At 32.1% G+C, this 16,947-nt stretch overlaps 1 protein-coding gene across 1 annotated transcript in view; it reads right to left on the bottom strand.

The window, feature by feature from the left end:
* The window catches only part of LOC128990516 (collagen alpha chain CG42342-like), a 159,535-nt gene that overhangs the window by 29,333 nt on the left and 113,255 nt on the right, over nt 1–16,947 (bottom strand). Inside the window, exons 10-15 of the mRNA XM_054412909.1 lie at nt 8,682–8,757; nt 5,134–5,219; nt 3,816–3,905; nt 2,710–2,754; nt 1,665–1,691; nt 371–409 (exon numbers count right to left, since the gene is read on the bottom strand). Of these exons, the coding sequence (XP_054268884.1) occupies nt 371–409; nt 1,665–1,691; nt 2,710–2,754; nt 3,816–3,905; nt 5,134–5,219; nt 8,682–8,757 (363 nt within the window). The remainder of the gene's footprint in view (nt 1–370; nt 410–1,664; nt 1,692–2,709; nt 2,755–3,815; nt 3,906–5,133; nt 5,220–8,681; nt 8,758–16,947) is intronic.

The raw sequence follows: 16,947 nt of genomic DNA on the forward strand, positions 1-16,947 counted from the left end.
ATTAGAGTTTAGCTCTGGAGCTGTATAATAAACGGTTACTCATTGACTTAAATTGCACAAGTAACATTTTTGTCCTGTAAAATTTGATCGCGTAGACACTGTTATCGTCTCCTATGTAGCAAAGTCTCAAGTAAGATCATCATTGGAAACCAATTAGTTTTAGAGTGTTGAGGGCTTGTATCATAGAGGCATGTTTAGAAACATTGGCATGTTTAGCCGCCATCTTGAATCAACCGGGTAGATTGCTAATTTGGATTTCTGAAGAACACACTGTTTTAAACATTTTACTAAAAAATTTATGCTGTTAGTTTTATTTAATAATATTATCTTCACCACTGATATTACAAAATAAAAGTGTAAAATTACTTACAACTTCCGCTCCTCCGATAGAGTCGAATGTGCCATCTCCCTGTAAAACAACATTCGGCAATATTAATAAAGAAGAATCTCATCAAACATGTCTAGTCTGTTGAAAATTTTTTCAAATCTATTGGTTGAGTCTTTATATTAAAGGGTGATAATAATTAATTGTTAACCATCTTTTAGGGGCGCAAAGACTTAACATATTATAAGAACATCTAATGTAATAAATTCCTGTTCTGAACAAAAAGGACTGCACAAGCGACCCTAATGGCATTCATGGCTTGGAGACAGGGACAGGTTAAAGAAAATAAAGTATTAAAGTTTATTCTATAAATGAATTATTTATCCATTCCTTCTGCAAACAAGATTGTTGATTTTGTTCATTTCAGGAGTTAAGTGTCTCTTACTTTTATTAGTCTAAGGGATGTCCATGCTATTAAAGTGTTTCAAGAATATTCAAAAGAAATATAATCAAATAAAGGCTACACATCTAAGAACTACTTTAAAGCTTACTAATCGTATAAACGCTTAGAGCTTTTACTATTTTGAACAAATTATTCAAAACAGTATGAAGTTAACTTATGAAATCTTACCTGGATAAAGCATAATGAATTACATGAGGCACTGGAGGCTTTAATACAATAATATGCATTAAACATTAACTACATTTCCAGTAATGGGATTCTATTTATATAGGAAACACAGAGGAAAATGTCCTTTGATAAAGATATTTCAATTATGTACTCCACCTCAATAGCAATCAGGTAATGTGAGACATTAGGTAAAGTAATATTTGTATAGAGTTGGTTATAAAGTTTGAAAAGATTGTAATACAAATTTTAAATAAAATAACTAATGAATCTACTAGAAAATCGTTTGTAGACAATTAAAATTTTATGAAGTTGAAAAAAATTGAAAATATAAAGTATAAAACACTACAAGCATGGTACATTATGAATGGAAAATATCATACCGGTACTAAAAATGTAAGGAAACATTAAAACAAACTACACTATTCTTGTGTTTTAAAGGTAAACATTTAAAATGTACTAAAAGTATACCTAACAACCATAATTGAAAAAATACAGGACAAATTCACTATGCCAGTACTGGAAGTATATTGCTTTAAAAATTCATATTGATCAACAATAGCAATTGAAAAAATGCATTATACATTATCAAGGGCAGCAAGTAATAAAAAGTACCTTAAATTATATACTTTTGCAGCTTATACCTCATACATTATGATAAAGTGTTCATTAATTATGTTACAACTAAAGTGTATAGATATTTGTATTTACCTGTCTTCTTCTGAGCTTCTTATATTTCTGTACGCAGAAAATGACGCCAGGAAAAGAAAGAGAAAAAACATATTAGAAGCAACACAAGCAAGGTTAATGATAATATACAGAATTAGAAAACAAAAATGAAATATAGGCCTACAGCTTATGATTTTTAAGATTGATTTAGATTGCAATGTCCATACCAGAGATGTACTCAAGATTGTTAAATCTGAGAGAAAACCTGGAATGGTGTTCTGGAACATCTCATTTAACATGAAAATGCAACTTTTAAAAGATCTCAAAACTTCTCAAGAAAATGTCTGAACAAATTCGCATGCTGATTATTGTTTTTTTTTTTTTTTTGGTCCAAGAACAACATTGTCTGTCTCTATGGTTTTGGAAGATATCAGTAAGATGTAAAATGGGGTTACAGTCTCTGATAGGTTGATAGGTTTCAGTTCAGGTACAACACTTAAAATTATTGGATATACCTAAAAATAAGTAAAAAATAGTAAAACTAAACTATAATGATGTAAAGTATGTACTTCTACAAGTAGTGTGAAAAGTGATGTTAAACTGTTAAACCTGAAAAACATAATTTTTATTGATCCTTCATTTGTCAAAGAGTATTTTAATGGTTTATTTAATGAATTTTATACACACCTAGAACTTGATTCTTTTAGTTTAAAACACACAAAATTCAAAATGTGAATTTAAATTTGTTTAAATCCCCATTCATACTTGGCTTAAAATACCTACTTTGTATGGTTGCCATTCCAACAAAAAGTATTAAAGTATTTAAGTAATAGGCTTAAAACAAAGTTTGTTTAATTTTCATGAAAATGTTAAAACTAACCAAATAATGGAGTAGGACCAAAATCAATTTATATACTCGTAAATATTGAATTTCATTAAAAATAAAGATTAAGTTGGAAAATATAATTGAATAGGCCTTGAGATGTGATGTCACTTCACTTAATTGACAAAATATCCTTTGCGAACAGCTTAGTTCATTAATTTGTAAAATTAACATGCAACAAGGAAGTTATGATGAGCAACTCACCGATTCTCCTTTGTCTCCCTTGTCCCCCTTCTGGCCTGGATAGCCCTGAAAGAGACATTCATTTAGATTCAAGTTCAAAAGACCCAACTAATACAACACTTGAATATACAAAGTAAATACAAAATTGTTTATTTATTCGATTAATAGATGAAAAGTTTTCTAGTTCAACAAGCCAAAAATTTTCCCACTAAAGTAAAGAGTTGATTTACACTTATAGTTTTAAGTTTTTGTTTGCTTTTAATTTGAAAAATTCCACAAAATAATTTGATAGTTAATTTAAATGAAAATTGAAATTAAAAAATGAGAAACAGAAGATAATGGATAAAGACGCCATTGGCTATTTTATATTATTAAATATACGGCAGTGAACAGTCATAGAAGTATTTTACTTGGGTGTAGTACAAAAAGATTTTCCCTTCAAAATAATGTCAAGCAAAAAAAAACTAAATAAATAAAATAGCTTAAAACTAATAAATAAATATTTGCAATTATAACTATATTGATTACTTTTAATCTGTATTTTCTAGATTTGATTACAATATTGATGATTTTGAAAATATCTCAATAAGGTGTTCACAAGACTCCTGTGTTTTAAAAAGGTTTAGCTTTATCTCTTAGTTATGGATACACTTAGAACTTTTACTGTGCATCCATAAAAGCTCAACAAATTGACAGAATGTTGTGCTGGTGTTCTAAATATCTTCAGTTAATGTGTTAAAGGGTACAAGTAATCATTACACCCTTGACTATGGATAGAACTAGAATATTCCTGTGTTAAGTTTGTAGCCAGTTTTAGGAATGGGGAGCCAGAGACAGAGTGCTCCCATCAAAAATAGTGATTTTTGTATAGTATATTAATTTTACAAGGCCATTTTGAAAGAACAACGTATAGTAAATCAAAGTATCTTTTAAGTCACATTATACATCTCAGTAACAAAATTTAAGAGTGGAAATATAATTTTAGACCACAACAAACTACCTTTCAGGCTTATTTAATTAACTACGTTCTTTTCAATAAAGAATTGGCTACTGCTGTAGTGTAAATAGATGAGATGTCTACTTCCAAAAAGTCGATGATTACTCTCTAAGCTCTCATCTACACTTACAGGAGGTCCAGGCAGTCCTGGAGGACCCATCAAACCCGGGGGCCCTATGTCACCATAGTCTCCCTTCTCGCCCTTTGGTCCATACTGACCCTGCAATCATCAAAATAGATCAGAAGAAGAATATTATAAAGCATACTCACAAAATGTAATATACCTCAATAGTAGTCATATCAGTTCTATCTCAAGCATAACTTAACCTCTTCCCGGTCAAGATCACTTTTCGGACTAAAAAAAGCTCAATCAAGAAGCACAATTGGGTTTTGACTTTGAATTAGGTTATTAAAGATAACATTCATAAGGAGCTAGTTGAAAGGTTTAGTGAGAATGAAAATCACTTCAACAATCAGGGGTTTTTGAACCAGCCCATAAACTGCCCTTTTCAGAATTTTTATATTGGACACATTATGTTGCCAACGCTCCAAATAAAATAGTAATTTTCAATGGTTCACAGATACATTAGCAATGGGATTAATATATTTAAGCATATACTTATATAGGGTGGTTGAAAAGTAACTTGCACCCCCCCCCCTTAAATTTTCAACCATTTGAGATTTTTAAAATTCGGTTTGCAGAAACCTTCTTAGATATGAGGGGCTACAATAATTATGATCAATTTTGAAAACTTTGCGTTGGTAAACTTGGTAGCGGGGGTAGGGGGTAGCTCAACATTTTCAAATGACAAGTATAGTCGAGTTTGGTATCATTTTACAGGTCTTGACAAAAAAAAAAAAAAAACAATTGACATAAAGAAAACAAAAATTGGCCAACTAATAACAAAATGGCGCCCTAAAACGTATCAAATCCATGAGGGTGACTGAAAATTAACTTTGCTCCCCTTTATATTTTTAACTAATTGAGATATTTGAAATCGCTTTGCAGCAACCTATTTAGATATGACTAACTACAATAATGATGGTTAGTTTAAAAAATTTTGCTTTCAGGGGTAGTGGTGGTTGGGGGTAGCTTAAAATTTTCAAACAGGAAGTATGGTCGAGTTTTGTATAATTTTACATGTCTAGACATAACTAAACAATTAACATAAAGAAAATTGAAATCGGACCACTAAAACAAAATGGTAATTAAAAATTAGTTTTAATAACCAATGTCTTAATCATTTTAGCTGCCATTTTGTTATTAATGGTCCGATTTCTATGTTCTTTATGTTAATTGTTTAGTTATATCAAGACCTCTAAAATGATACCAAACTCGACCATACTTCCTGTTTAAAAATTTTAAGCTACCTAAGGTTTTGTACAACAGTGCAGTAATTTTGATATCATTTATGGGCTGGGCCTGTAATTATCAACTAAATACCTACCGGGAGTCCGGGAGGACCCTGGGGCCCAGGTTCTCCCATTGCTGCATCTCCTGGGGGACCTTGTAGCCCTCGGTCTCCTTTAGGTCCTGTAAAAAAGTGAAATACCAGTTCAAAAGGTGTCACAAGGTAATGTTTTACATTCAGCTAGACCTTAATGATATACATGACAAAAAGACCTAAGTAACAAATACACAAAATGATTCTAGGGGTATGCACCCTGTATAGAATAATATGAAAATGTGAGTATTCTTATAAAAAAATACAGATTTTAAAATAAAATTATATTTGAAATACCACAATGCAATTCAATAAGGTAAATGACAATTCAGTATTTTTTTTCAGGAACTGTAAGTTTTTGCACTGTATAAGACAGCACATTTGTTGTAACAGAACTACTTTGATGGCAAATTTGGAACGAAATTGTTAAGCATTAGATTAGTTAGTTAGATTTTTAAAATGTCCTATTTGTTGCGGGGTGGTAGTTTATTCTACAGGCAAGGGAATTAGTAATATTCTCTTGTCTGTGAAGATCCCGGGAAACGGAGCGAGTGCTGTTCTATTCTTTGCCATGGCAGTTATAAACTGTCAAAACCGCCAGATAGGCCCGAGTGCCATTTGACTCCCCAGAGTGTAAGAAGGTGTATTGGGCAGGATGTAACGGAGGCCGGGTGCAGTTTCTTAACTGGGCTACCCTAATATCGATTGGCAATATAGATTCGATTATAATTTAGTATTACTAACCAATTTTTCATAATAAGCAAGTTAAGTTAGGTTAGGTTATAATAGTTTCATCTTATCCCTAAAATCAATTTTGCTCACCCCCCCCCCCATCCCCGCCAAGTCAATCTTTCCATCCCCATACCCGCCGCACTGTGACACCGTTCACTGATACCTGGCCAACACACGCCCGCCAAGGTGTCCTGTAAATCGCCACCAGTGACAATCGCTACCAGTCCGGCCCGTTCTTGGAAAGAGGGTTCGTGGGTGTTGGGTGGAGGGGGAGGGGGTTGTCGAGACTGTGTCACTCTATAATCACGACTACTTCATAGTTAGTACCAGAATTAGCTAGTTCCAATCCAAAGGAGAGTTAGCGATAAGTTCAAAGGACAGTCGATTGCAATAGTTAACGTTTTTTATATTGATTCTTACACTATTTGTTTTTAGTCAGTATACATTATTGTTGTTCAGTATAATTAATATAATCTAAAAAAGAGTTATTTTAATATAAAACCTATACCATAATCTCCGCAGTTTCATGCAGATTACAACTGTATAAACAAATTGACAATCGAGCCACTATAAACAGAGATATAGCGTATTTTGTGAGCGCAAACGCGGTAACGCCATAAGACGTAATGAGTAAGAGAGAGACAGTAACAACCTTACATAGTGGGGGGAGCGGCGAGCGGTCGGACCGAAACCCCAGCACACAGCGCGTGATCCAGCTGTAGTAATAATAGAGATCGATGGTGGTGATCGATTTCGATTGGACACTCCAATCATCATCAGACCCAATGCGGGAATGTCAAGAATCAAAATAGCGTCCTTTATATACTATTGGCTACCGGAAGTACCGGCCAATAAAAAGGAGAGCTGTAGTCAAAATTTACCCAGAAGAAGGAGCATGATTCAATGAAGCAAATATTCAACAGCCAACATCCGAACCTTCTTAGAAAAAGTTAGTTTACATAATGAACAACAAACACTTTTTGGCGTGAGAAAAATTCTGAAACATACAAATTAATTTATAATATGTATCTATATTTTATTAAAATTTGATAAAACGTTCTGACTTTTCGTTTACAATATACGAATCTTCAAAGTCACAAGATCGTTTTTGAAACTCCTTTGAAACAAGGTCGTCTTAACAACGCTCCTTTATATTCTGACTGTCATATTGATTTTTATAAAAGAGCTAACAATACTCATTTTTAGATGAATACAAAAAATAAGACGATAAACATTTAAATGTGTTTTTCTAAGTAGTTTAGGAACTTGTCTGTACTTCTTCAAACTTAAATATCTAATCTTTATTAAAAGTGAGATTGTAGGTAGAGTTCGCATGGCGCGGCGCGGCGGGAGCCCCCATCGTACAATTTAAGTTACATTACAACCAAATTACATCAGCTAAACATAAAAAAATGACTTAAAAATTTAACTCTTTAGCTAAAAATTCCATCTAATTAACTTACCTGATCAAAAAAATGAATAAAAGTAGTTACCAACGAACTTTTTCATGTCATGTTTCCCCCGGTCTGTACGCATTGGATAACATCTCCTTATAGTAGGCCTATATATCTTATGACACAACCGTAGTTTTACTGCGTTCTGAACAAAATAATTGAATGTCGTTTAAAAGATTAATAATTTCATGCAAATGGTTACTTGGTGTTTATTGGTTATTTAAGGGCAACACTTTCAAAAATCCTTAACTAGGATCCAGTCTGCGTAGTTCAACAACAGTCTGTTTTAAGTTCCAACTCAAATTTGGAACTTAAAACAGACTTGGGCATTCTTGGGGTATTACTTTAGTGGTCATATCCAATAGGGTGGTAAGTGAAGGGAGGGGAGTAAGGTATGCCGTCACGTAGTGGTGGAGTGGTGACTCACGGCCGCAGGTAGAAACTGGTAGCGATTGTCGCAAAATTTGAGTTGGCAGCGATTGTCAGTGGTGGCGATTAACAGGTATTCGCCCGCCAAGCCTCAGGCTCTAAAATGACCCTCGTCAAAGTGATTAGGCAAACAGCACTCGGCCCTGCACTCGATGATCCCTAAGCAGTCAAAGTCAAAGGCATTGTCTCCTTGGCCAGGTGATAAAGAGTTACAGTTCTATCTCCATAATCAGTATAGTTCTGGGTTTTTACTTATGAATAGTTAACGATGTTGGCAGGCCAGTCAAAATTAAATTAAAAATTAAAATAATGAGAGAAACATGACTCTTAGACAGTTTTATTTGCCTCTTTAATAAAATGGGTAAATGCCTAAACACAATCTAATAGGTTGTTTATTCGCTTTTTCAACTTTTAAGGTAATTGTAAGAAGATATAGCAAAAAATGTAATTTTGTTAGATAGTGATGAGAAGATATTAAATTGTAGTAACAAAGAGAGATTGAAATAAATATTGAAACATGGAACTTAGTAACTTTAAGATTGAACCGAATGCAAAAAAAAAACAAAAAACATAGAAAGAGCTTTCACCAACTGGTTGGTAAAAAACTAATTATTATTATTATTTTTTAAATAGTAAATAAAGCTATTTAGGCCACTTCTTGGTATTTAAAATTATGCATTTCACTAATTCCTCTGTTGGTAGTACAATCAATATCCTTACACATGGTTCAGCAGATCTAATCATAAAACACACCACTTCTACAACTAAAACCACCACCAAATTAGCTATGGAAGTGAATAATTTTGTTTTTAATTTCTTATAGAGTAGAATAAAACTCCACTCTATTTATAAAAATCCTTCAAACAAAAACTATGAAGGAAAAATCATATTGAAACATAAAAATAAGGTTAACACAATAATGCTGGAAGTAATTACCTGGTAATCCCTGAGGACCTCTCTCACCTGGAAGACCCGGACGTCCTGGAAGTCCGGGAAGATTTGGGACTCCTCCCTGTTGGCAACATCAGGTCTCAACCTGGCGCTCCACTAACTGTATGGTACACTACGAAAACCTCAAAATCAACTTAAAAAAGGAAAACGTTCCATTGAAAAAAAAAATATAAAAAATCATAGTAAGGGGGCCATCATATTATTTTGGATTTCTAATTAACTTAGTGTTGTTTTTATTTTGCTTTCCCAGAGGTAGAGATAGAGAAGGATCTTGATTTGAGATAACTGCTTGTATCTGAATCTGATCACTTTGGACGCGTTGCAGAAAGTCAACAGTCCCGGAAGGTCAAATAATTTATACCTGTGCCGCTAGGTCAAAAACTACAATGTTTGCAGTGTCTGTAGATCAAAAATCCCAGTAAGTCAAATAGTACAGTCCGGGCTAAAAACGTAGTCTATGTTAAAGCAATTGACTTATTGGGAATTTGACCTAATGCAACAGCAGTTTTAATATAACGAAATAAGATAAAATATAAGTTCAGTTTCGCTGAGTCAACAGTGCCGGAAGGTCAAAAGTATAATCTGTTAAAAAGAGCGATAGTCCTCTCGACGCATGACTTCAATAATTTCGTGTTTTGGTGTACTTAAAGTTGTGCTAAAATTTTGAAAATTGGCACAGAGCTTCTTGGTTAGTCCTACTCGATGACAGTTTTGTTGGAACTTTAATTATTTACCAATCTAATTAATAAAAATTGATATGTATGGTGAAATATTTTTAAATCGTGATTTCTAACATGAAAAAGTTAGCATGCGAGATTTTTTTTTGTTTTTGGGTTAGAGATGTTTTGTCTGTGGCAAAGTTGTAGCTAAAAGTGCGATGCGTAAAATATATTTTTTTTTTATTTTTTACAATAAGTGGTTCAATAGATAACTTGGGTTGAAGAGGACGGCAAATTTAGCATTTCGCAACGCATGGAAAGAACTACATCGTACGATGCGACTGCTGAGTGGACTTTTAATTTACAGTTCTGAGGACAAGAAAAAGATGAATATACAGATTACCAGTACATTCATATTATATATAAAACATCTTTCTGTATTACCAGCTTACATTTTTCACTTATATTAATAAGAATACATCATAAACAGGGTGTTAAAAATAAGCGGAGAGATACTTTACCTAGTTAGTAATTCCTTGGGTCAAAATAAACAGAAAATGAAGGATAAGATTTTTTCCAAAATCGTTTCGTTAACCAGATATCCGCCATTTTGTATTTTTTACATACCGTATTTATCTTTACACTTTTTCAACCGATGTCTATGAAACTTGGTATGTATGTTAAGGTAGGAGAGACCCATGTTATAAAAAAAGATTCATCTCGATTCACCCTAAAATTTCTACATTTAACACTTAACTACAATATAATATAATTTACTACACCACAATATTTACGTATCACCATAAATCTTTAATAAAATAAAACGTTAACATTTTTAAAATTCAAAGTAAATCAATATAATCTTTCTTTTTTGAAAAATATAGTAAAAAAATAAGGCGATGTTAAAATAACGTCAGGCGAGTTTCGATCTGGGTGTTTACGGTTTGAACCTAGGAGGATTTAACATTAATTAACATTAATGTTTAATCCCCCTAGGTTTGAACTAATTGAGAGGAATACATGAAACCGAAGGGGGGAAGTAGCAAAAAGTGCACTAGTACTTACTAGTGTCCAATTACAATTTGATGGATTTAACCAAAACCTTTTCTATTTCACTTATTTTCAGCTGTTAAATTTCAAACGATACGTTTTAGCTACATCATTAACATTATTATCATCATCATCGTTTGAGTTTGGGTTTGCGGCAATGTATTTTTATGTATAAACCCTTTAATTTGATACCTACCAAACTTGACCTCTGCTGCTATTAATTGACTGTATGGACTATTAATTAACAGCTGTGTCTAAGGATTACGTCGGCCTTAAGTCACTAACAGGACAACAAGATCGCTCCACTCATCACACACTCATCTCCATTCATACTTGGCTTAAAATGCATACATTTGTATGGTCGCCATTTCAAAAACAAGTAAAATAGTATTACAATTATATAAGAATTTTGTCTTAGTCTTTGTGGTCCATCCCTCTTAAGGGATAAAAAAGTTATAATAACTTTTCAACCATACTGTATAACGCCAACACGAATTTTTCCGTTGAACTCCTCCGCATTTCTTAGGCGATTTTGACCATTCATGTCTCATTAGAGAGAGCGTGTCACGTAAATTTGCAGACCAACCTTACATTTTTAAATCCCTTGGGCTCAGCCCCAGCGGCTCATGTTATGAACCCATGTTATGCCTATGAAGAACATATTGATTTATTTATATTAGGATCAGCCCAATTAATTGCTGTTATGCAATTCAAGGAAATAATGTAGGCTACATTATTAACATGTTACTGATTTGTTTGAAATACTATATTTACTATTTCAATTTGGGTTTGCTGGATAATTTAATCCATTTTACCAAACAATAAAAATTAATGGACAAAGTACTATATTTCATGAGCAATCATTGAAAGGACCGATTGAAGTCCTCATCAACCAAAAGAATGCCTACTAAAGCAAATAAAATTGAGACGAACATGTAATGCACAAAATCAGATGGTTCTTAAGTATGTGAAAAAATGTATCGCTATTCAAAAACAGACGGAAAACTTGTAAACATATTCGTGACAATGGGTGTAACCATGTTACATGGCTACATTATCAATGACAAACGTGGACAACCTTATACGAGTGTGAGTAAGTCCGAAAAACTCTAAAAAACAATAAGCAATAAATTGCAAGAACCGTTGCGCCGTTGCTTATATCATTGGGTATACACGTATCCACTGACGTGTATACTCAATGCTTATATCGAACTGTTATATGTACATCGTGAGTTGTTCCATTAGTTGTTCCATTTAGTTGTGTGTCCATTAGTATAATATTTTAGTTGACTCTTTTAAAGTCGGCGGAAATTGTGACTGTTATTACCCTTGAAATAATGTTTGTGTAGTACTTTGCAATCCTACCAATGCTTATAGAATCATACGATTACAATTTTCTGGTTAGAATATGTCGCATAGAGTGGTGACTACTGTATATTTTTGGTTTGCTTGTAAAACAAGATCAACAAAGATTTTCCATCGACTTAAACAATACGATACTCCCAAATTGTTCATTGCAATAACAAAATATCACACAGTTTGATGAATATTTGTGTGTAAACCACATACAGTACACCTGTATTCTATCTATTTTACCTTTTATTTTTCCAACACTTTATAGAAAATCACACATTACGTGATCGGTGAAGAAAGGCTGTATCCCATGTGTTTTATAGGTAAAGAAGACAAGGGCGGTCCTAGACATATATTTTGGGGGGGTCACCGGGGGCCTGGGGGGTATGGAATACCCCCCAAAAAGGAGGGGGGTCCTGGGGTTCCCCCCGGGAAAAATATATAAATAAATAAATATAGGCTATACAGGGTGATCAACTCAAGGAGGCCACCATTGGGATATCGGAAACGGTAAGAATTAGAGAAAACTCAAAATGGAAGACATTCCTTTATTTTTTGTGGCAGTTAAAAATATGATTTTAGTTTTTTGAAATTCAGCCACCATTTTCCAAAATGGCGGCCAATTTTGAAATTTCTTATCGAACCCTATATTTTATCATGTTTTCGGATAGAATAGGCAATTTAAGAACTTTTTTATCCTTGAAATTTTTTCGATAAACCCACTCGTCTAGGAGTTACCGCCTATGGAAAAATGACTTCCGGTGTACATATTACATCATGTAGCTCCTAAACAAGTAAGTTTATAGCAAAAATGCGAGGAGTAAAAAAGTCTTACAATTGCATCCACATTCAAAAAAGACCATAAAATTCATAAAAAATATGAATTATATTATTTAAGAAATGGCAGCAAACTTGAAAAGTGGAAAACTTTTTATTTTATAGTCTTTAAGGAATGTAGATGCAATTCTAAGACTAATTTACTTTTTGCAATTTTGCTCTAAACTTACTCGTTTAGGAGCTACATGATGTAAAATGTACACCGGAAGTCATTTTCCCATAGGCTGTACTCCTAAACGAGTGGGTTAATCGAAAAGGGTCAAGGCTAAAAAAGTTTTGAAATTGCATATTCTATCCGAAAACATGATAAAAAAACTAAAATCATATTTTTAACTGACACAAAAAATAAAGGAATGTTCCCCATTTAATGTTTTCTCTAATTCTTACCGTTTCCGATTTCCCAATGGTGGCCTCCTTGAGTTGATCACCCTGTATATATGAATTTGAACGGATGATGTTTTTGGCCTCTAGGGAGCTCAAAACGAAAAATGAAATCGGTCCCGGGTCCAGGTGTTACCATAAGTACTACGGTAATAGCTTATTCCCTATATGGGAAATTCTCCAAAAACCTAATAGTTATAAGGTAAACGCACCAGTAGCTGACAGTATAAGAAACTATACGCACTTAATAATCCGTGGTTTTGAATAAATAGGAACTAAAGAGATATTACGGATTTCATGTGATTCTAAATTTAGTGTAGTTTTCAAATTTGTCATACAAAAAGGGGTTTTTAAATATATTTTATACAATTTTTAAACTTAATTCAACCTTTGTACGTGTTCCAGTGGCTGACAGTGAAAAAAAGTGCTTGTACCAGTAGCTGACTGTCAATTGTCCCAGTAGCTGACACTGGCACTATAAATGTACTAGCTGCTAAACCTAAGGGTATTATAATTTATAAGACGAATACAATCTAACTTAATAATTAAATTATAAAATAATGTAAAACGTTATTAAAAAAATTTATTTTACATATTTTAAAATAAAAAATATTTACATTAAAAAATATATACCTATATATTTTATATATATTTAAAAAAATATACATTTTTTAAGATAATTTGGCTTATAAATTAAAAAAGTAAAATCATTTTATAAAAATGTGAGATCACATAAATTATAAATAACATGCAAATGTCGATGGGTAAAACCAATTTAATATTGTGCAAGTAGCAAATATCCCCTGTCAGCTAGTGGAACTTGTATGGCTTTTGTGTACCAAAGCCTGACATTGATATAATTTTAAATCCAAAACCCCTAACACCCCAATTTTTCATGAAATTGTCAACAAAGGTATAATTGATAAAAATAATGAGCCTAATCATTAATACTATTTAAGAAATTTAGCGAAATGACAAAAAACCAAACTTACTTTCTTAACAATTTCATTAAGGGAATCGACTAAATGTGATGTGTACAGACAGGGTCGCTTTCAAACCACCACCATTCCGCGAGTATGGGCTAAATTTCACTGATTTTTTTGTAAACAAATCAAGGATAAACATATGTTCTTCTAACAATGCAATCATGTGTAAATATTTTTAAGAGACCACATTATAATGTTAAGAAACTCAAACTGTCAGCTTCTGGAGCACTGTCAGCTACTGGTGCATTTACCTTAAAGAAAAATATTACATTCAACCAGCTGTTAGTTAAAACAAATTATATGGGACTAAAACAAATCGATGATTACAAAGATTCCTTTAAAAAATAATTTGAACATCCTTTTATTTTATTATGCATATTTAATTAATCTGCCATCCTCATACCTAAGAATTGAATGTATCAATGGTCAGCATTACACATAGTATAAATAAGTCAACTCTAATTATATCTTTAAATTTGTTTCCAAATGCTGAATTTGTGTCACAGATGCTGAATGTTTACAGCTGTTATGTTAAGCAAATTATATTGTACTAAAAGCTGGCTTAGAAGGTTAGCGTCGGCTGCTAGACTTTTTAAAAATAAAACTTAATTTCTAAAAAACTGGGACCCTTAATTATAATTATGGCTTTGACATTCCCTAGTTCTCAAAATTATCTTTCTTTCAACACAAAACTAATGAAAATCCATCGTCTGGTTGATTCAGAATCGTGAAAAAATCCCATTTACGTTTTAATAATATATATGATAGTTTGGACAGGTTTCAACCCTTCCGAGGCGTAATACATTTACACAGTTTATATGTAGACTACATTATAACTCATAAAATAGTTCTACAATTAAATGGATCTCCTTTTACAAACGTATATAATAACCAGAAATTTTCAGATCGTCCTTGCGTGTATTTTATGCCACAAATTTTGACGAAAGGCTTTTCATTACATAAACTATACCTATTTACAGTGTTGACCAAACAGTTGGCAAGAAGCATTAATAGATAAGCTATGTACCAAATATGATAATTTTAGCTCTATTCTAATTATGACAAAACACGAAGTAACTAAAAGCGAGTTTTGTTGGTGTAGTAAGCGTTGCAGGAGGTCTACTTTACACTGAATCGAATCGACGTTTTGTTTTATTGCTTTTGATCTTCCGGCACTGTTGACTCAGCGAAACTGAACTTGTATTTTACCTTATTTCGTTATATTAAAACTGCTGTTGCATTAGGTCTAATTCCCAATAAGTCAATTGCTTTAACATAGACTACGTTTTTAGCTCGGGCTGTACTATTTGACTTACTGGAACTTTTGATCTACAGACACTGCAAACATTGCAGTTTTTGACCTAGCGGCACAGGTATAAATTATTTGATCTTCCGGGACTGTTGACTTTCAGCAACATTCCCGATCACTTTAGTCTCCAGAACTGGCTGACCATGTGACATATACCACAGTTGTCTGTTGTATTTAGACCAGTGTGCAGACCAAATACAGACAGTACATACTGTAGGTCCAAATTAGAGATTTTTAGAAAAAATAAAGAAAGGCAACAAGTTTCTCAACTAACCATCTTTGTATAGAGACAGATTCAGGATCAATTTCAGTTCATTCACCAGTTTTTTTCGTTATAGAAATGTTTTACAAAATGTACAATTATTATGAAACCCACTTTTTTATTGTTTTTACTAATTGGACATAAGAAAATATTAATTAGCTGGCGTAGAAAAAATGTTATTGATCATATAGAGTTTGGTTATTTGTACCTTTGTTGACACAAATTTTCTTTTTTTTTAATAATATTGGTTTAGCAGTTTTGAAAAGAATATATTTTGTGTCAGATTTACTTATTTAGACCTTAAATAACAAAATGACAGACTACCTAATAAAGTGATTAAAATAATAATTGATTACCTTTGGCTCTTCAATCCTGCATCAGACCACGTTTACCAACAAAACACATATAAACAGGAACACATTGTGCCCAAAGTGAGTCTTACCTTTCTATAGTGGTGACTAGACTTTGCCTTTGTGGGTCACTAACACTAACGCACTATTAGTGTGTAAGTTATGTTATAATGTGAAAAAGCTTTGAAAGTGGTTGAAAATAAGTTTAATAGTGTAAAAAACACAAGTAAATAAGTGGATTGATGTTTTTAGTTTTATTCAGGACGTAAAACATGTTTTGAGTTAAAAACAAATTATAAAAATGGAAATAATCTTTTTATTGAGTTAAATGTTTTATTTATATATTTATATCTGAATTGGTAAAGGTACTTTTATCTTAAAAGTATCATAAAAAATTAAATTGAGACCATTACAATATTATAAATCTATTATTTTTTTAATTTTATAATAGTACATTTATTTTTTTGAATTGAACTTTTTAAACATAAATAATATGAAATAAAAGAATTTTATGGCTGTTATTGTCTTTTGTAAAATAATTGAATGTTGAATAATATTAATATTGTAAAAGAAGAATAATTGCTACAAAAAGTTTAAGGACATTCAACATTTAAATAAATAAATTTATCAAACATTAAAATAAAAATAGAGAAATGTTTAACAGCTTGATATTTTTAGTTACAGTATTATATTATTAATGCATTAGTTTGAAATTACTATAACAGCTTTTTTAGTTTAGCTTCAAAAAATCAATGTTTATGACATATTAAAAAAAAAAATCTGGAAAGATATTATTGAAATATTTATCAATAAAAATTACAATACAAAACTTGTTAATTTTTAGTACAAACGATATCAGTATCAAAAATATTAATTTGGTTCAGTTATGATAAGGTATTGTTTACAAATATATATTTACGTTATTGTTAATCACAGTTAATAATGTAGTGGGCAAAGCTATGTGATATTAGTAGGTGACGTTTGATTATAATAAACTGTTAGTTTTTTCCGACCACCTCCTTGGATGTTAGGGAAAATATTACAATATTTAAACAATCCTAACA

This window comes from Macrosteles quadrilineatus, unplaced genomic scaffold (genome assembly GCF_028750875.1).
Source record: "Macrosteles quadrilineatus isolate MER2022 unplaced genomic scaffold, UCM_ALF_1.0 Scaffold_3__2_contigs__length_128488019, whole genome shotgun sequence".
Taxonomy (NCBI): Eukaryota; Metazoa; Arthropoda; class Insecta; order Hemiptera; family Cicadellidae; genus Macrosteles; species Macrosteles quadrilineatus.